General features: G+C 41.2%; 1 protein-coding gene across 2 annotated transcripts in view; it reads left to right on the forward strand.

Moving 5' to 3' along the window:
• eml1 (EMAP like 1) overlaps nt 1–21,949 on the forward strand; it is a 233,323-nt gene that overhangs the window by 195,330 nt on the left and 16,044 nt on the right. For both annotated transcript variants that reach the window (XM_041214024.1, XM_041214023.1), the window contains exons 6-17: nt 1,500–1,629; nt 4,833–4,982; nt 5,427–5,496; nt 5,769–5,879; nt 5,980–6,075; nt 7,124–7,258; nt 8,536–8,635; nt 12,627–12,781; nt 16,801–16,926; nt 17,726–17,857; nt 18,503–18,570; nt 20,683–20,771. In XM_041214024.1, coding sequence (XP_041069958.1) covers nt 1,500–1,629; nt 4,833–4,982; nt 5,427–5,496; nt 5,769–5,879; nt 5,980–6,075; nt 7,124–7,258; nt 8,536–8,635; nt 12,627–12,781; nt 16,801–16,926; nt 17,726–17,857; nt 18,503–18,570; nt 20,683–20,771 — 1,362 coding nt within the window. The remainder of the gene's footprint in view (nt 1–1,499; nt 1,630–4,832; nt 4,983–5,426; nt 5,497–5,768; nt 5,880–5,979; nt 6,076–7,123; nt 7,259–8,535; nt 8,636–12,626; nt 12,782–16,800; nt 16,927–17,725; nt 17,858–18,502; nt 18,571–20,682; nt 20,772–21,949) is intronic.

The following is a 21,949-nucleotide window of genomic DNA, read 5'->3' on the forward strand; positions in this document are numbered from 1 at the left end:
GCAATAGACAAGCTCAGTTTGGGTGACCATGGATTTTGTGGTGTCTAAATTAAAGCTTCCTGTGTTAACAGTAGACTAGAACGTAATGCTGAGTTTGGGTGATAGCGGAAAGGTGATCGTGATTGAAATCAGTGCAAATTAAATAGGGAGGAATGTAAAATGCACTGCTGACTCACTATCACCCATTTCACACTATCGCACAAAGTCAAAATCTACCACAAGAAGATTCCCAAGATAGTCAAACAATAGACTTAGCACTTATGCTGTCTGTTCAGTTTTTGTTATCTTTACAGTGCAAGTATCATTTCAATTTTCTCAGTTGTGAAATTGAGAAATTCTTTTTAAGAGTTCTATTGTAACCCCAAAGCTTACAGTTTTGCAACAGTAAGCTTTCATTTTTACCTTCAAATTTAAAAACTGCCTAGATAAGAAAACTGGAAAAGTTGCGAGTGCTTACACTGTCAGTTTAAAAATAAATAGATAATTGAGGTATACATATATAATTCTTTATCCATTAAATTTTAATAATGATGCTGACGTTTTAATAGCTGAGAGATTGTAAAACAATATGCTACAATAGTGAGAACTAAGATTGTTATTCTTCATTAATACTGTTAGACATTAAAACCTAATTGAAACCATATCTATAGTCATCTGTAATCATTTTTACTTCTGTCCTCCCGTTTGTTCTGTGACCATGACCATTCCATGTAGTTTCAGTACAGATAATGCTGAGTCAGACTCCAAAACTGATTGGTTCTCCTGAGATCAGTGCTGAACTACTTAATCTGCTATTGAACCAAGAACCAACTGTTCAAGAATCTGGAACAACCTCAGTTAAAACTGTTGGGAAGCTTGGAACTCGCAAGTCACCCTCTCTGACCTTACCATTTCCTAAAAGCCAAAGTCAGATTCTCATCAGCCCTACTACCATGTCAAGATCTCCAAGTTTGATGAGCCCACTTAAATCCCCTAGCCAATACTTCCAGATCTGTTTTTAACTCCATAACTTTTACAATTAAGTGTTTGATGGGCTGTAAGGAATACATCTGTTCTGTTTTATTTTGTTTTGTGTGTCTGCCATACACATTTCTATGTCATGTCCTGCTATATCATGATTTCTTTCTTTTGCACACTGTTTTCTGCATTGACTTCTTTGTTTCAGATATATATTGTTTAAATAGCATGTGCCACTGATACTATTTTGATCATATGGAATGTTGTCACCAATTGGATTGCATTTTGGATATTTTTGCTTCATTGTTTTAACATTAGCAACACTCATTGCATGTAATGAAATTGTATGAAACCTTTCATGTAATAAAGACAGTTACAATTTTCAATCAAATTCTGGTGTTGGCTGTACTTCAATTGCTCTCCCTCTGTCTGTCTCTCTTTCTCTGAATATTACTGCCAGTTTATCTGATTTTACTGCACCTCATATAACTGTTGATAAAGTGTTCAAGAAATGAGCATTATATTCTCTGTTCTTTTTATAGAGGAAGGATACATAAAAATGTTCCTGCGTGGACGTCCAATCACCATGTATATGCCCCAAGTTATTAAGGAAACCTACAGTTTGGAAGATAAAGGTGAACTTCCTGCCAAAAAGCTGAAGCTAGACTGGGTGTATCCTTCAGTCTGTAGACTCCAATGTTGAGTTATTTAACCTTAACTATGTACAGTTGTTAAATATTTTTTCATTTCAATAAATCACACAGTGGTAAAAATAGCAGATTTGGTTATGAAAATTGTTTAATAAAATGATGGCTGTATTAGATTCTCATCCTCTGTGAAAATGTCCTGAGGGCTAGATTCTATTTTTGTGACTTTTAGTGGATATTATTTTATATTTGTGCATTTTAAATTCCATATCCCAGATCCAAATGATGTACTAACATGTTTGAAAAGTGCTTGTTTATTTTCATTTTATCAATTGCGTAGAAATGTTGTAATCAGAATACACTTTGGAAAATTGCAGTATTGCATTGCCTCTTACCAACTGATGAAACTTGTAGATTTGTTACTGCTTTGAAGTTTTCATTTCACCTGTCAGACAATGCTACTTAGTAGGTTTGATGTTTCCTAAAACACAAAAAGGATCATCAGCCCAATCCAATCTCCTTATTGTCATATATAACCCTGTTACACAGAATTTCTGATGTTGTATTGTAAAGAGTGTCAGTTTTCCAGTCTGGGCCCACTCTTACTGAACTGGAAGGGCCTGTGAAATTCCATAAAGTTGTGGTCTGGTGGTAAATTAGTGCTTTGTGAGCTCCAGGCTGACAAAAGGGGCTGTTCCAATGCCACAGCATCCACTGTGTACAATGACTTGCATTAGTGCTGCAATCAATTTTGTCTACTCCCATTGCTTCAAGTATTAGACTGGTTGGCATTCTGGTAATGTCACTGGGCTAGTAAACCAGAGACCCAGGATCATGTTCTGGGGGATATGGAGTCAAATCCCACCATGGCAGCTGGTGGAATTTCAGCTAGCTTAGTTGGTAGAGCATGGGACTCTTAATCCCAGGGTTGAGGGTTGGTTGCCCCATGTTAGGTGCTTAGTTATCATTTTGGTGGGAAAAACTTGGAGATACAGTACAAAATAAAGGGTACAACTCTAAAGTGGGTGGAGAAACAGAGAGACCAGGGTATATATGTGCATAAATCACTGAAGGTGGCAGGTCAGATTCTGGGAGCAGTTAACAAAGCACACAGTATCCTGGGATTTATTAATAGGGGTATAGAGTACAAGAGCAAGGAGGTTATGTTGAATTTGTTTAAGACACTAGTTCGGCCTCAGCTAGAGTATTGCATCCAGTTCTGTGTGTCGCGCTTTGGGAAGGGTGTGAAGGCATTAGAGAGTGCAAAAAAGAATCACGGGAATGGTTCCAGTTATGAATATAGATTGGAGAAGTTAGGACAATTCTCCATAGAGAAAAGAAAGTTGAGAGGAGATTTGATAGAGTTATTCAAAATCATGAGGGGTCTGGACAGAGTAGATAGGGAGAAACTGTTCCCGCTTATCCCCTCAGGATAATAAATGTTGATGGATGCACAAAACTCAGTTTGAGCATTGTGGGTGGGGCTAAATTACACAGGGAAATTTGGGGGCAAGAATGGATTTTGAAGTGGGAAATGGATCTCACCCAAATTTGCCATCAAGCTAAAGTACCTGCCACAATTTAATACTGCAATCCTGCCAATCAAGGAAGCACAGAAATTCAGCAACAGCACCTCATCTTCCAACTAGGCACTTTACAGTCTTCTGGTCTGAATATTGAGTTCAACAATTTTAGATCATGAACTCTCTCCTCCATCCCCACCCCCTTTCCGATTCCGCCTCCCCCCAATTTTTTTTCCAATAATTTATATAGATTTTTCTTTTCCCACCTATTTCCATTATTTTTAAATGTATTTCCATCCATTGTTTTATCTCTACCTTTTAGCCTTTTTCGATTCCTTCACCCTACCCCACCCCCACTAGGGCTATCTGTACCTTGCTTGTCCTGCTTTCTACCCTTAATTAGTACATTCCTCAGATAATATCACCACCTTCAACACCTCTTTGTCCTTTTGTCTGTGACATCTTTTGGTTATCTCCACCTGTCACTGGCCCTTTATCCAGCTCTACCTGTCCCACCACCCACCCCCACCCCTTAAACCAGCTTATATTTCACCTCTTTTCTATTTTTACTTAGTTCTGTTGAAGGGTCATATGGACTCGAAACGTTAACTGTGTTCCTCTCTGCAGATGCTGCCAGACCTGCTGGGTTTTTCCAGGTATTTTTGTTTTTGTTTTCAGAAATTCAGGATCTTATTTATGAATGGCATTTATGCTCCTATGCTGTGCTAAACACTGGGCTCCGTTTTACACTTTACATCATAAATCCAGTTCCGTTCTCCCGATCGCCTGCTGTAACTGCCCATATTCCTACATAACAACATTTGACTATGTAAATATTTAATGCAGCTTCAGCAGACAGTTAGACCATACCCCTTTTTAAATTTCTCTCTGTTTTGTTCATTGAGGACATGATTTACTTTGGAGAAAGGACTTATTTTCCTCCTTTCTTGTGCTGTTGTAAGTGTGACAGAGGGCCCACATGTTTGGAATGTTCCTAGTGCTTTAGTTTACTCATCCCAGCTACTTTAAAACTAAATATAAAACCCTTAGATCAGAAACAGTTTAAAGCAATTCATTTGCATGACCACAAAAATCAAGATGCACTGCAATGCAAGCTGCTAATTACATGTTTTCCTATCAGCCTGAAAGAGCCAATTGTTTTCCCTAAGGCTGAAACCAGGAGCGTGCATTTTTAAAGTATAAAAGTGTCACTGCGATATCTTAAACAAAAGCAGACAACTCTAGAAAAACTCAGCAAGTCAGGCAGCACCTGTGGAGAGAGAAGAGAAACACATTTAATCACAGCTGGCGACCCTACGTGGGTAGTGCTAGCAAGGTTGCATTATTGCTCACTCCTAGTTGCCTTTAATTAGTCATACTTAAAAAAACATGCTGAAATCCCACTGAGCAACAGACAGCTAATCCCTGCATTATTTAGAGGAGGGATTGTGTGTTTGTTATCCTCTATTTTTCTCCCACTAGTGTTTTAAAAAAAGACTTAGCCTTTAGTTTTTTTTAATTGCAAAAATGACATAGAACTGCATTGGTTTTCAATGTTTTCATCACCAATTCACCTGATACCAGCAGTGTCACATTTAGCTATGTAATCAAAGTGTCTCAGAATACAAGTCAACTTTAAAGTTGCTCTTCCTCTGTGTGAAGCTTCACCTGTTACTCCACTTAATGTACTTGACCAATATTTCAGTTATGGCTATCGAGGCCGGGATTGCCGCTGTAACCTGTACCTTCTGCCAACTGGTGAGATTGTATATTTCATTGCATCTGTGGTCGTACTATACAATGTGGAGGAACAACTTCAGAGACATTATACTGGCCACAATGATGATGTCAAGTGGTGAGTTTTGAAAAACATGAAGGTAAATGTGCCCTAGTTCCATCTACTGCTTGTTGCTGTGGACATCAACACTTTTTACAGTCAACCTGTCAACTAATCCTGTATGTCTGAGTAATCCTTCTTGGTTTGAGAGCAATTGATTTACATTTGTTTACTGTAATGGTGTTTTTTTTTCATGTTAGCAGGAAACTTGCTACAAAGTTTCTGATGATGTAATGGTCTTGATTTTCAAATTGCACTTATTTACTGACTGATCTCTCACACTGTGTCAGTGTGCTTGTTTTAGCTCTTTAAGATTAAATTGCAAGTGCAAATGATACTGAAACATTACCAGGCTGTTAGTTGAAATTGGTGTACTAATGGGTATTAGCAAATGTAGTTAGGAATAATATGAGTCATGCCTTTATCTTCATGCAACAGCTGACATTTTTTTTCTTTTCTTAGCCTTGCAGTCCACCCTGACAGGATCACCATAGCAACTGGTCAGGTAGCAGGGATAACCAAGGATGGAAATGTGTGTGGTACTTTTTATTCATCCAAGTAACAAAAATGTAAAGTGAAATAGAACATGCAGACACATAATGAACCTCATTTGCTTTGATTGGTGTTTCAATAATGAACTCTCCAACAGTTTTAAGTAGATAATTTAAACTGCAATAAGACAATGAAGAAATTGTGTGGAAAATCTGTTCATATTTCCACTAAAGATTGCTGAGCCATATAAGAAAGCCTTTATTGCCGACTAAACTGAACTGAAATGAATCTGCCTCTGCTTTATTTGCACAGCAAGCCGCCCCTCATGTTCGAATCTGGGATTCGGTTAGTTTGAATACACTGCATACAATTGGAACAGGTTTCTTTGATCGGTCAGTGACCTGTATTGCTTTCTCAAAATCGGTAAGTGTAAGGAGATATTCATTGAATAGAATTCTTTCTGTTAAACACTGTAGGGAATTCTGTTTTGTATGTGTGCTTCGGTTACATTTCTTTTTTTCAGAATGGAGGCTCTACCTTGTGTGCAGTGGATGATTCTAATGACCATGTCCTTTCAGTATGGGATTGGCAGAAAGTAGAGAGACTAGGTGATATTAAGGTATTTCCATTCTGTACATTTTTCACATCTACATTACTGGATTATTGCAAATATTTTATTTAACTGGTTGTTCAGAAAACACCATAAGTCAATCACATCAATTATTTATATTGTAATCTGTTCTATCTGATTTTGTATGATTTTTATCCTGAGGAGGGGAAGGATAAGGGAGAGTGTGTACAAGAACGTTTATAGGCTACACTATAAAGCAGAGGTAAACTGTAATTATGACTATAAACTGCATGTCAAAGATAAAGGTAAATGCAGGAATTGTATTTTGTTCAAATATTTAGCAACATATGCTTCACATTTCTAACATTCAATAGCAAGTCATGTTGACAGGCTTGCCCATAGCTCCTAGTAGTCAGGCATTTAATTAAAGGTGTGGTGGAGTGGATAAACATTTGCAGAATATGCCTGTTCACTTGTATTGATGTTTTTACAGGCCAGTTTGCAGCCACCTGTAGTCTTTGTTCAGAAAAGTCCACAAGGATATTTGAAATAGACTTGATATGGAATATTGATAGTTTAATAATTTTACATTAAAAGTATGAGTTATTGCCTCTAAAGCAGAAGCTACAAAATAATCTTTTCAAGCTCAGTTTCTGCTGTTAATTACCCACCTCCCACAGAGATGTTGCTCCTTATGGTATAATTTTAATGTTATCTTCCACTCACTGAAGTTAACGATGTGCATAGAGTTTTCTCATTGGCAGAATGTAACTAAGATATGGATGAATTCCTGTAATTGAGTTTTCAGTCTGTAGTGAGTGATGCGGGAGCAGGGATGTGAAGAATGGCCTATGCTACTCTATTGCATCTCCATTTGGATCAATGAAGAGTAGCAATGGTAACTGCCTGAGACCAGCTTATCCATACACTCCGCTAAAAGTAATGAAGGCATTCCAACAATAACTCAATGAAAATTCAGTGTGAGTCAAAGCAAGTGCAAGTCCAGAAAATGTTCTGAAGTTAACTCTGCGTTCTGTACAATTGTTGGTTGCTTAGAACAAGTACATGAATACGTGTTCACTTGTATCCTTGACAGTGTTCAAATGAGCCAGTCTTTGCAGCAGATTTCCATCCAACAGAAACCAACATTATTGTTACCTGCGGAAAATCACACATTTATTTTTGGACGCTTGAAGGAGGCTCTTTTGCAAAGAAACAAGGATTGTTTGAGGTATGCTTGCATTGCATAAAAATCAGAAGCACGTGAGTTTTTCATTTAAAAAATGCTTTAAGTATGGGCATGGAAGTTAATCACTTTGCTCCAAAGTTATAACCTTGTGGCCCTGTTCTAACCGTCACACGATTCTTATAATATATTTGCTTAGATAATGCACAGGTACTCGCTACATGAAAATGAATGGTAAAGCACAGATTGATTTTTACTGGTGTAATTCAGTTGGAACTAAAGCTAAAAGGAACGAAAATATTCTAGACACCAGGGCCAGGATTTTTCCCTCGTCGGGCGGGTTTGGCAGGGGCGGGCAGGAGCGGTCAGGAAGCTGACCACCGCCTGCGATCAGGTCTGGACTGTGATTTCATGCTGGCGCGCCAATTAAGGCCTGCCCAGCATGAAACGCTCACGGCAGTGCTCAGTGCTGCCTGTGTGGGAGGGGCAGGGGTGGTGGGAGGAGGGCGAGGATGCAACTTTGCACAAGTGTGTGATCTCTCTCCAATCAGGGAGGTGAAGATTTTAAGAAATAAAAATAAAGGATTTTAAGTTGTTAAAAAACAGGTCCCCTCACGTGACTCTGTCACATGAGCAGGGACATCTTCTTAATGAAATGTTTAAATTTTTATTTAATTTTTAATAGCTGTTGGAAACCTCATCCTGCCCACGGATGAGGTTTCCTAAAAAGTGCAAAGGCCACTTGGCCTTTTTGTCTGCTCACCAGCCGCAATAAGTGCTGGCCCAGCCAGCGAAACTCAGCACCCATGAATGAATTTTTAAAAAATTTGTAGATCTGGTTGACATCATTATTCTCACAGTCAATCAATGTCATCCGAACTTCAAGTTCAGGTTGCAACCTTGAGCATAATCAAAGTCAATTTACTTTTTTTAATGTCGTTTTCTGTTTGTGCATTTGCTGTTGGAACTAAATAGCATCTTTTTAGTGTCCTATGCATAATGGTTACCAGATTTTATCAGGTATTGCTGTTGCAGGTCAGGAATTGGGCAAGTTACGATTACTGATGGTAATCCAATTTTTTAAACCTGGAAAACAATGCACTACTGTTATGATATATGAAGACAGCAAATTTTACTAAAAAAATACTGTATTCCTGGATCAGACTCTTAGGCTGAAGACACTGACTGTTTATTCCTCAAGATGGTTTAGTGTCCTGTTACAACAGATATTTGGCTATATTTCTTGAAAACTTGAAAAATATTGTATCTTGTTCTAAAAATTGTAACTTGAAATACTTCTAAATGTATTTACATCTTCATAGAAACATGAGAAACCAAAGTTTGTGCTGTGTGCGACTTTTGCTGAAAATGGTGATACAATAACCGGGGATTCAAGTGGAAATATTCTAGTTTGGGGAAAAGGTGAGATCAAGGCAAACTTTGCTTTTCAAGTCACATTTTATTTCTATTGCTCCTTTTCTCCCAAATGCTGGCAATATCTAATATTAATTTCAGTCATTAAATCACGTGCAAAGAGGCATGAAAGGACATTATTCATGAATAAAAATGTCAACACTGAATAAATGAAAAGAAATTAGGCATTAGACAGTGACCTTTCTTCAACAAATGCCCTTGTGATTGTACTTCATAATTTAGAGCAAAATATCTTGCAACGTTACCGACAGTAAAGTTGGTGAAAATAAGAATGGTGAAACAAAATGTTAACGAGGACTATACCATTCTTTGTCATTCCAGTTTTTGGTAAGACCAGACTCAGTGGACAGGATTTTTCCCCTCTTAGGGGGGAAATTGAAGGGCAGGCATGCACAGGCACGCTTCCGATCAGTGCCCCCAATCGGAGGCGTGGTGCAATTTTACATGGGTGGGCCATTGACAGGTCGGCGGGCATGCAGCTGATTTTGCTGCGCCCCTGACTACCTGAAAATTTAAATGGGGCGCGGTGACATTGGGAGTTCCGCCCAACGTCACCACGGGTCATTTTACGAGTCGACGAGCGGGCCCCGCCCCCGCTCGCCAACGGTAAAATCCTGCCCAGTAGGTCTCTGATCTCCAAAATCTGGATGAGTTTGCATTCTGTGAAAGAGAAAAATATAATAAAACTCTTACTGTTAAACAACCTCCAAAATATATTTTTGAATTTAAAAAAATGTTGTTTCCTCAAAGGATCTGTTGCTTAAGATGGTGAGAAGCTGAGCTTTGCAGACCAAAAAGTGTCAAAATTGACGACATGTTTGTGCTTAATTAACTGATCTCAGCTAAGTTGATGATTTGGGTGTTATAATTGATCCCATTACCACTGGGTTAGAGAAGGTTAGATATCCTGCTCCTGATCACTTGCCAGCTATTGCTGCTTGAAGTACAGGGGGGCTGGATACTGAAATGAGGTGACACTGGGCAAGGACAGGTTCAAGATCTGCAGTGATACTCTGATGGTTAAGTACCATTGCTGACCACTCACGCCTATGGTCACATGGGTCAGCACTGGAAAACCCATGGCAGCTGTGAAATTGTAGCCCAGCAAAGAATCAGCACCTACAGGAGAGGAGGAGAAAAGCTCGTGGTTCCAGCATTATTTTGTATCCCGTGTATACTACGTGTAGTCCCAGTGTTCTGGTAATCCACCCAATGGAGTCCAGGCCACTCAGTGCTGTTTGTGCTTATGCTTCTTCGCTGGTTTCTCCTGTTTGAATTCTGTGGGCGTTGGAAAGGGCTGTTGGTCGTATTAATGGCGGATAAATCTTAAATCACAAAATCATGATCTATTACTATCAGTAGCTTGATATATATGCAAAATAATGAGAATTCCGACTTGCACTTTATTAGTGGTTCCTGAAGTTCCATGGTAAGTGGCCGTCAGAGACACAAAACATGGCTAGCCTTACCCTGAACCAACTGACAGAATCCTTTCACTTGAAAAAATATTGTATCTGGTGCTTGAGTCACATCTTTATGCACGTTTCGGTGATCTTTGGGCCAGGAGATGCAACCTATGCAATCTCAAGTGTCAGATGTGTACCTGCGACACAGTTAATCTTTATGGTTGTTGGAAACCGAATGTAAATGTTAGACCCAACAGAAGCATCTGAATCTGCCTTTGCCTGTCACAAAGCTGTGGCTTACGATCAACCTCCCAAATCTCATTGTATAAATCTGCATTCAACTGAATTGACAGTTCACTCAACTTCATGATCTAATTAGACCATTTCTCTGCTCTGGAAATCCATTTACAATTAGAAGTCACATTTTTAAAACCTCCTGCAAGTAGTTTATTAGAGCAAGTTGATCATGTTCATTGTATTCATACAAAAAGAAGCTGGTTTCATCTGACAATCAACTTGCTATTCATTCTGATGCAGTTGCTACAGAATACTGCCCCGGATATTTGCTACTGAGGTGGGTAGCTCAACTTGGGAAATTTCTTGACTTACTGGACCTGCCTTGGTAGAAAGGCCCCCGAATGGTGCGATCTTCAATCCAATTGGGGTGGGTGCTTGGGTGTCACGGGGATGGGAGAGAGAGGTGGGTGCAGGATAGAATCCTGGAAGTAGAGCATAGGTGGCCACAGGAGCAGCCGAGTGCTGAGGTAGGCTGATTAAAAGCCCAGCTCACCCTCCACCCACTCCCTACCCTACTGCCACGCTAAGTCATGTCAACTTATGGCCCTTCCATGCTATTTCACCCACCCCAGTGGCCCTTTATAGCCACCCATGTCAACTCATCCTCCCTACCCACCCTCCATGCCAACTTATGGCCCTTCCATGCCCATTCACCCAGTACGCACTACGTACTGAACCAATGAACCCTATAGTTACAACGGCATGTGTGGAACTATCTTAAGAAATTCTCATTCAGAAATCTTTTTTGAAAAAAAAAACTGCTGCTGCTACAACCCTATAAAAGTGTCAATCAAACAGACCATTAAAGTTTCAGTAACAGAAATTTCAAGCGCCACACCTCTTAGTCTTGTGTAAATAAACATTGAGACATTGACAAAAGGGATCACAGAGAAAAGTAACATTATCATCACATAAAAATGCCAATCTAGCAAAGTCAACAGTTCCCTCTAGCTGTCAAAAAAAACCTCCACTTAGATAATCCTTTAATGAGTTTGAGCTCTCAGCCAATCTGCATGCCTACAAAACAACACCCATGAAAATTGTGGGGGGCCAAAAGTTGTTTGTCTACACAATGGAGTTGGCCAGGTTGGGAGTGCAGGGTATGGGCTTGCTACTCGCACCCTTATCCTGTGCCAACTAAAATTGGAGGCTCCAGGAATGGGAGAAGGAATCCTGGAATTGAGTCCTGCCTGCTGTTTTTAAATGGCCCCATAGTCGTTCCAATCTGTGAAAATCTGGGTCTATGCAGTGGGAGTTTATATTGGGATTTCAGGCTTATACTTCCCATCATTTTCTGCTTCAGTTGGAAATCTAGCCTCACAGTTTTATTGACATTTCAACATGCTGTACCAAAAATGGTAAAACCCAGGTTTGAGCCTGGATTTTCCAAAGTTAGCCAGATTATTGCAAAGACATTCTAGTCACTTGCTGTCTCGCAGTGAGGGAAACAACTTAGTAACCCTGGGCCTTTGCCTTGAGTGTTTCTGCTTACACGTAGGACCAGAATGTTCTCCTTTTGGGGAGTGGTTCTGGGGATATAGTGTAGTTGGAGTGGGGAGTGGGGAGTGGGGGGGTGGGGGGTGGAGGGGGGGAGGGAGGGATGGGGGGGGGGGGAGGGGGTTGTGGGGGGGGGGGAGGGGGGTTGGGGAGTGGGGGGTGGAGGGGGGGAGGGAGGGATGGGGGGGGAGGGGGTTGTGGGGGGGGTGTGGGGAGTGGGGGGGTGGGGGGTGGAGGGGGGGAGGAGGGATGGGGGGGGAGGGGGGTGTGGGGGGGTGAGGGGGGTGTGGGGGTGTGGGGGGTGGAGGGGGGGTGGAGGGGTGGAGGGGGGGAGGGGGGAGTGGGGGGGTGGGGGAGCGGGGTGTAAAAATGAAATTGGAGCAGAATAGAACATGTAAAGCATCAGAACTTAGAATCATGACAAGGAAATCCATTAGAAGAGAGTCTATTCCTCTATTTGTGTCTCAACTTGCCTTAATCTAACTTTTGAGACTATGATGCGAATGGGTTGAATGAAATTATCGTTGTACCGAAGAAAGGAAATCACCATACTCATAGCAAAATACATTAAGAGCTAAAAGTTTAACTTCACCCTCTTATTGTAATTCGCTAATAAATACTATTGCTAATTATCTGATCTTTTTCCGAGTGGCTTTGTAACTAATGAAACAAATATTAAAATTCTATTTGAAAACAATTGAATTGAAAACTGACCTATTGGATGCATTGTCCATTTTTTCTGTTTAAATATGGTTGTATTATGTGACCACTTATCTTAGGTACCAACCGCATCAGCTATGCTATTCAGGGGGCCCATGAAGGGGGTATATTTGCACTTTGTATGCTGCGTGACGGCACTCTCGTATCAGGTGGAGGAAAAGACCGAAAGCTGATCTCCTGGGACCGCAATTACCAGAAGATACAAGAAACTGAGGTGAGACTTCTAAGCCAATCGTGGAATAATTTCCCAATTCCTGGATAACAACACAACAATGCTGGCTCTGTTATTATATATTCCACAGTCTACTAATACGCTATTATATGCTTCCCCCTGCAACGTTCTATTATTGGATTAACATGATAGAACTTCAGTAGTTTTATTAGGATTGCTCTGGCAAGTAAATACTAATCTTCAAAATGATTAAGGATTGGGAATACAGTACTTGAAAGATATGTGATATGACATGTGATAAGTGTAGAGTGCCCAGGAGAAACAGGAGTCTTTGGACCTATGGTTGCCCAAAGGTGTCCACCATTGGAATTTTCCTTGTGTCCTTGTTGGGTCTGCTTCAGACCAATTGATGGAGATTGATTGCTATGTTTAATCAGCAACTATATCAATGGTATCATTTCAACTTCCTGGACCTGTTTTGCTTTTAGCCTTTAAACTAAATCAATGCCACCCATGTAGCGATCAAAGCACCTGCAGGAGAGCCAGCTAGGGGCCTTTGTGAACCGTAAATCGTAAAACCACTCGCTCAATATCCAGTTAGTGTGCGATTATCAGCAGCAGATCCTTCAGGCTTAAGCAAGGTATCCTGGGAGTTGCCATGACTCTCATATTCTCCAGCACTCCCAGGGTCCAAGGTTTTTCAGTCCCCCTGCATGACTGAATGAATGGCTGGTGGACGATAAAGAACACTCTCTGAAAAGATGGCTAATGACACCTATAGGACATCTTTGAGCCCCCACTGAAGAGAGGTAGAACAAAAGCCATGCCTCCACAAGGGCCAGAATTTAGAGGACGATCGGGCTGCTCAAGATGAGGTTCCGTTGCTTGAACCGGTCTGGGGGATCGCTTCAATATACACTGGGTCATGTGTCACTTTTTGTCGTCGTGTGCTGTCCCTGTGCAATCTGGCTCTTTCCCGGGGAGATCAGGTGGAGGAGGTAGACTGGGATGGACAGCCAGAGACATTTGATGACCAGTCAAACACAGACTCAGTGGATGAATCTGAAAGTCACAGGGCCATGTTGAGGAGCCAGCAAGGTAGCAGCTTTTGGGAGTGAGAGAGACCAGAGAAGCGCTTGTTGAAAGGCATTCCCAATAGGCTGCCAAAGCCCTCATTCCATATCATTAAAAAGCTGTAGTTACATAATTTCTCAGACCAGATGAACCCCTTCTGACACCCTCTTAGACCAGCTGCCTCATCCATCTCTGTCCTGCTGAGGTCACTGCCAGTATGTGGGCTTGCAGGTCTGAGCGCAGCCCCAGAAACCCTTGACTGAGCTGCTGCAGTTGGCCCTCCATGAGAGTGGCCAATATCTCGATGGAGGATGCCATGCATTCAGAGCAGAGGGTGCCCCCCATGGACTCCTGCATTATATAAACCAGGGTGCCCATTTCCTCCGGAAGCTCCACTGGATTTCCACATACTTCCCACTGGACAGTTAGCATTTGCTGCCTGATGGATGACTCCTGAGCTTATCATCTGCCTGGGTTCAGCATCTTTCTGGTCTTCGACACTCATCTGACTGTCAGAATCCTGGGAACTCTCAGTCTCTGACAGCTGATCAGGCGATTTTTTAAAAAATTCATTCATGGGATGTGGGCATTGCATTTATTGGCCAGAATTTATTGCCCATCCATAATTGCCCTTGTTCAGAGGGCATTTTAAGAGTTAACCACATTGCTGTGGGTCTGCAGTCACATGTAGGCCAGACCAGGTAAGGACGGCAGATTTTCTTCCCTAAGGGACCTTAGTGAACCAGATGGGTCTTTGCAACAATTGGCAATGTTTTCACGGTCATCATCAGGCTTTTAATTCCAGATTTTTTAAATTGAATTCAAATTCCACCATCTGCCGTGGCAGGATTCAAACCCAGGTCCCCAGAGCATCACCCTGGGTCTCTTGAATGCTGGTCCAGACTGTGATGTGCTGTACTCAGTCTGTGCTACTGGCTGTATGAATGCGCTGAACCGCACTGAGGTGCCACTGAGGTGCAGGATGAGGATATGATGCGGCAGCATCTGAGGGATAAAAGCAAAATACTGTGGATGCTAGAAATATAAAACAAAAAACAAAAATTGCTGGAAAAACTCCGCAGGTCTGACAGCATCTGTGGAGAGGAAGACAGAGTTAATGACTCATCAGAAAAGTCATACGGACTCGAAACATTAACTCTGTCTTCCTCTCCACAGATGCTGTCAGACCTGCGGAGTTTTTCCAGCAATTTTTGTTTTAGCATCTGAGGGACCCCCCTCCTCCGATGTTAATGATGGATTGTTTGGCTTCTCATTCAGCCTGGACGATAGTCCACCTGATAGACAAAAAACGGCAGTGAGTATATATGGGCATTAAGGAGGCAAACTAAGTAGCTGTCTGCAGCATCCTACACATGGGAATGGCCCACTTCACAAATATAACATTGCAGGATATCAAAAGACCTTGAATTCCCTGCCCCTTAGCCCTTCATTTCTAATGGCCACCCACCCATCCTGAAAGTGTATCCCCTTCACTCCTATCCTCCTTAAAAACCCCTCCCTCTCCTCAACCAATAGATCATCCCCCTTCTTGTATGTCAACTCTAGAATGTCCTTCTCCACTGACGTCAGTACTGCCATATTTCAAACTCCACCACCTGTGTGGTTGCGTTCCAGCACATTGTGCTTCCTCTTCTCCTGTGAAGATAACAGCACATTCATGAGTCCCTATTTTAGATGGCTGAGGTGCACGTTCTCCTCCCAAAATCACTGGTTCATGTGCCCAACACATTGCAGGACGTTTCCCTTCTAGGTGTGCCTGCCACATCCTACCTAATCCTAAACAGCTTTGCTGGGTACAGGTCTCCTTTACCACTGGAACCGCTTGTATACCATCTTCCAACCCCACCAAACATATATACATTCATTGAAAATGTCAAGCGGCTTCCTCACTCATACTTGCAGAATGGAGAAGGTCATTCACCCTATTCCGACACTGCACCCAGGTCCTACAAGACCCCAAGGCTGTTCGCTGTTGCTGCCACCTCTGTCCATGCCCTTGGTTACATGTGGAGGTTTCCTCATGCCATTACCTGGCAGCAGTATCTCCTGTCAATCACTGCCTGCCTGGAGGAAGGAATGCAAGCAGCCATTGGAGAAATGAGGGGCCATGCGCATTTGCACATTTTCATTGCCATGAGCTTGGCTTTGTCCTCTGGCCTCCATGTCTCAAATCCCTCAATAAGTTGATCCTGCCTGTGCTGCAGGATAGCAGAGATTGGCTGTCACTGAAGAGGGTTCTGCAACTGCACTCCAAACCATAATTGTTGCTTCAGTTTGCCCAGCATCCTTGCACACTACTGGCAGTCCTTTTAGAACCTCCCTGCCCACAGCAACTGTAATAGAAGAGCCCACTCTGTCTCCCTGATAGCTCTGGCCCTCTCAGCGGAGACCTTTCCTGCTGGCCGGCCGTTAATTGGCTAGCCAATGCATAATTGCTGTCAGCAGCCGGTATTGGGTGGGAGCAGGCAGTACATCCGCTTCTGGTCCTGCTGATCCAACATGCAGACCGAGTGTAATATTCAATCTATGGAGATTATCTATATTCCTGTGATATGCACTTTGTTTGCACTGCTGCTTTGCTTATAAGTTTTATAAGATAAAACAAGGTGATAACTTTTTTTATGAAGAAGAAATGCCATCTTTATAATCTGAAGGTTATCTGTTGCAGGGTTACATCTTTAAAATTCCAAAAATGAATAGGTCTGTGGAATGAATAGGTCTGTAAAATCTCTCCAGTGACACGAACAGTCTAAAAACTAATCAATAACCTTTAAGAAAATGTTGTTATCCTGCCAACAGTTCATCCTAATAATACAAGTATACTCTGTGTGTAAGTGTAATTTCATAACATTATTGTCTTGGGAGTGCAAACATCCTGTTGCAAGGATAAATGGGCTTCATACTGATCCTTTACTGATCAGACTTATATAGAATCTGTCTGTTAATCCCTCTTCTTTTCAATTAAGGTTCCTGAGCAGTTTGGTCCAGTGAGAACAGTAACTGAAGGAAGGGGAGAAGTATTGCTCATTGGCACAACAAGGAATTTCATCATACAAGGCACTTTATCTGGAGGCTTTCACCCAATCACCCAGGTAAAAACTGATGAATACAAAAATGCACACTTTGTCTCCTCAACTTCCTTGGTTTGCTTGAAGGAATTTTCATAAATCATTATTACAAATGCACGTAAACCATGCTTATTTCTAGCCCTGATTAATTCCCATTGTAAATCACTCATGTGGAACCCGCTACAGTCAAAGTGGCCATTTAGACTTGAGATTTATACCCGTCTTTTTGTAAGGCCCAGAACAGGTTGGCTTTCCGTTTCTGTGATTATTCTTGGCTGTGCCATAAAACTCCAAAGATAATGGTCAACAGTCTGAATTTCAATTTGTGCCATTATACTTCTTTTCACTGCAGTTGGAGAGGCAACTTTTTCTTTTACTGTTCATCATGCGTGGTGGCCAATGAATCTTCCTAGTAATCAATAATCAATGACATTTGAACACATTAGTGAGCAGTCAACTGTAGTCTATTATACAGAACTAGTCCCTTGTGCAGGCTGTCCCTTTGCAATCCTCTTTCCCAAAGAACCATTTTTAGCCAAGGAAGGTATTAAACCTCTCAAGCATAGAGCAAGCTAGCCTTTAATATTTCATGCCCAGTGTTATTTTTGGAGTGTGCTTTTTCGCTGAGATGAAAATTGAACATGGCTAAATAAAAGGTTTTGGAAAATCTTGTCACGTAAGCAAGTTGTCTATTTTATATTAATCTCCCATGGTTTTTCCTGCCTTAATCCTAATTTGATCTCTGATTGTTACTTTTCTGTTTAGCTCTTAAGGTTGATTTGAAGACCATTCATTTGCTTTTCTTCTTCTGCCACACCTGTAGGGTCACACAGATGAACTCTGGGGTTTGGCCAGTCATCCAAATAAGGAACAATTCCTAACATGTGGGCATGACAAACATATTACTTTGTGGGATGCTGTTGCTCATCAGACCATATGGAGCAAGATTATAGAGGTATCAAATTGTCAATATCTTCACTCTCTAGTTTTTTTTTATTGGAAATTGGAAAACTTAGGTGAATGCATGACACTACCCAACTTGAAACGAGTGGCAAAATATGAGATTAATCAAGAATTAGTTAGAAACCTAGGCTTTTAAAAGTTCACTGGTTTAAAAAAAAGGAGGGAGGAGTGAGGAAGGTAAGGAGTTCCAGATTCTGGGAAATATTCACCATAGGAGATGGCTTGATGAATCTTAATTGCAACAGGGTGGGAAAGAAACATATAAGTGCAGTTGGAGTTTAGGACAAGCAAGACCAGAAGGTTCAGAGGTAGAGAAATTGAAAGCAGTGAGAGTTCAAAAAAAACAATTTTGGTCAAAACCATTCAAATGATTTTTGCCTTACAATTGAATAACTTTCACTAGTGTAAGTAAAGCAGGCACACACAAAAGCACAGTGGGTTTATGATATGGTTGCAGCATAGTTTAGTTATTAAAACACTGTTATTGTAAGGAAATGTTTGCTTAACAGGAAACATTCCACCTACATAATTACTATACATGTTTAAACAATTGAGATTTACAACCTCTCAGCACTGTGGGGTCTAATTAATCTATTACTAACAGTCTATGCTTCTGAATGTTTCCTCCAAATTGTAGGACCCAGCTCAATCTGCTGGTTTCCATCCATCAGGATGTGTTGTTGCTATAGGAACGCAAACTGGAAGGTAAGTATGAATAAGTGGCTTCTCCACCAGTCAGATTGTGCAATGCCAGTTGCTGTTTTGTTGCAGGTTTTTTTTCATATAAATTCACAACAAATTAAAAGGAATAAAATTGATCTGGAACTGATCATGTTTCTAAAGCCAAAGTTACAAAAACTATGGGTGGAATTTTATGGCCCCTTCTGCTGGCAGGATTTTCCGTTCCCGCCAAAGTCCACGGACTTTTGAATGGCTTGCTGCATTTTCTGGCCCCGCCCCTGCTTTGACAGGGCTGTAAAATTCTGCCTTATGAGTTAATTTTTCATTTATAGCTCTTGTTGGGTGGACAAGGGAGAAATTGATCAAGAAGTTCCAGATTTTGCTTTAACGAGAGGGTTGAGTTGTATATTTGTGTTAACAGGCCATTTTCATATTTGTATGATTTTTAACTGCAAATGAGTAGTTTGCATTGTTTATGGGAATATGGCTAAATTGGATATGCCTTTCTTATGGAACCAATTTATATACAATGCATGTGCCTATCTTAATTGGATCAGTAGAGGTGACACTGAAATCCTACCATACCTGCTACCATAGAAAAATCGGCATCTCAAGTGCTCCCTCTCGGAGGATACCACTAATAAAATAATCTAACTGAGTTCCAATCAAACTGTAAGGAATGTAACAGAAACAAAACCAGTATTTTGTTATTGCAGTCAGCTGCATAATTAGTCTCCTGCGGAGGCCATTGATCACAGAGGTGGATTTTACAGATGAATCTTTTGATGAATGGAACAGATCCCATTTTCACCCATCTACCCCAAAGCAGGCTTCAACTATGGGCCAGATTTTCGCTACCGAGGCGGGTAGCTCAAGTCAGGAAATTTCCTGACTCGGTAGACTCACCCGATATAAAAAACCTCATCACATGCAGTTTTCACTATGAGGAGGGGATGGTGTGATAGAGTCAGGCTTGCTATCTCCGAAAGCAGTTCAGAGGCAGCTACTGAGGCAGGCGAGGGCCAAGATGGGCTGATTAGAAAGCACACCTTGGTTCTCTGAGACGTCAGCCCAGTTTTGATTGGCCCTCTAGTCCTCACCCCTCACCCTCCCATTCAGCCCCATATTTCTTCCCTGGCACCTCACACCCCTCAGTTCCCTTCTATGCCACTCACCCAGTATCCACTATGGGCAGACCATGTGGAGGTGAAAACGATTAAACTTCTAACAATCTAATAGTGCTCTCATACATACATACTCGATGCAGAGGGGAAAAAAAAACTCCCATTCATGAAACCCATTTAAAAGATTTTAAATCCCCTCAAGTGGTCAATCTTATAAAAATAAACAAACTTCTATTCAGTAACCATATCAAAGACAGATAATAATTTAATAACCTATTAAAGCTGGTCAATCAAAATGTGAACTCAGTCTCCATGCTGAGATAAGTGGTTTTGGACCTTTTGAAATTGAGTCAAGCATCCATAATGAACTCAACTATAATAACAGCCCTTGGAAAATCTGAACAATAACCTCTACTAAAATTGCAGGAACATATGGTAATGGTTTTCTATAACCTACACCAGATGGCCTGTCAATCAATGCTCTCCAGCAGCATGTGTTTTTTTTAAACTGTAACTGCCAGCAGCAGCCCAGTTTCTTTCATTTTTCAATTGCTGGGGATTTAAATAACTTCAGATCATGACACTATAAACAGACTTTATCCGTCCTTCAAGATTATTTACTTCTCTTCCATAAATTCGTGATTCTCACCATGTAGATGTGTGCCTTTGGAACAGCAAAAATGGGGTCTGTATAAACTCAACGCTATTTTCAATTGGCCCAGTAGATTTGTGTTTTGCATCTGTGCAATTCCTGCCCTGCCCCTTTCCCCCTACCGGCGAAAACTGTATTGGCTAGAAATGGGGGCGGGATTTCTGCATCTGGGTCCCACCCACCATTTATAAATATCTCCAGAATTGTCCTGGCTCTATGAAAATCCAGGCCTATATTTTAACATGTAGCAGTGATCCCTGCAAAAGCTGATAGGTAATCTGGCTAGTCCTGCATTTGAGGATGTTTGATGCATGTATTTAGATTTCAGTGGAATCATGATTCCCTTTGTTTGATTGACAGGTGGTTAGTTCTGGACACTGAATCAAAGGATTTGGTGACTGTTCACACTGATGGAAATGAACAGCTCTCAGTCATGCGCTATTCACCAGGTACACACACTTTTAAATAGTTTACCAAAAGTTTACCACTAGAATTTGTATATTACTGCCTTGCAAAGCAAAGAGGAAATCATCCCAAAACTTCTTTGCACTGACTGGTGTGACTTTTCATAGCTTCAGGTGATAGCTATGCAATGTGACATTATTATTCTCACTCTAAGATTGATTGTTTTTAATATGTTCCAGCTGCTGAGCTAGAAATAACTAGTCACCACCAGATTGAGCCTCTCATTTCCAGCAACAGTTGTTTTGTTTGTGGAAAAATGAAACCTTTATTCAAAAGGAAAAGTTTGCAAGGCTATGGTAAAACAGCAGAGCACTAGGATAAATTGGATAACTCTTTCAATGAGTTAGCATAGGCATAATGGGTTCAAGTGTCTCTTTTATGTTGTATCATTCTATGATTTTTTTTGCTAAACTCAATTTCAAAGGTTTGATAAGTTTTGGTGTTTCCCTCTTCTATTCTCCCAAGATCTTGGCCTCTGATCTTGGCAAGAATGTTTATTAAATTATATTTTCCAGTACCTAAATTGCTGTTACTTGTGCTCTTCCTCTTAACAGTTTTTCTATCCGTTTCTTTGTTGCATCTTCACATCTTGATACTTTACCATTGACTACAGGGCATGCATATCACCCTCTACAACTTCTCTACAACTGCTGTGAATCTGTGTAACAATTAGCTGACAGGCAATATATTTGATGGGACAGGATTATGCTTCATTTACAGCCTAGCTGATCGGATTCCTCCAGGCAGGATCAAGGAGTCTGAATAACTGCATATGCTAGACATTCAAACATCTAGAATGCCTTGATTGAACATCACTGTTTTATCACTTTAGCTTTTGATTTGTATTTGCTGGTATGAAGGCTGTGTGACAGGTGCTCTCACACATGGCTCCAGGTAGCTGTTAGCTCTCATTAAGGCTGCATTATTCCAATTGTTTTAGTTCTTATATTTAAAAGAACTTCTTGGCCTGAATCTTCTGGTCAGCGTGTAAAATGATGCGCGGTGACGTCGGGCATGCATCCCGATGTCACCGCACATCATTCTGATCTTCAGTTTGGCAGACGCGCACCGGAGTCGGCTGTGCGCCTGTCGAACACCTGTTGAGGCCATTAATAATCTACTTAAGAAGATCGTCTGGGCTGCCCGTCCAACCTTGGTTGGC

The sequence above is a fragment of the Carcharodon carcharias genome, chromosome 20 (assembly GCF_017639515.1).
Source record: "Carcharodon carcharias isolate sCarCar2 chromosome 20, sCarCar2.pri, whole genome shotgun sequence".
Classification (NCBI taxonomy): domain Eukaryota; kingdom Metazoa; phylum Chordata; class Chondrichthyes; order Lamniformes; family Lamnidae; genus Carcharodon; species Carcharodon carcharias.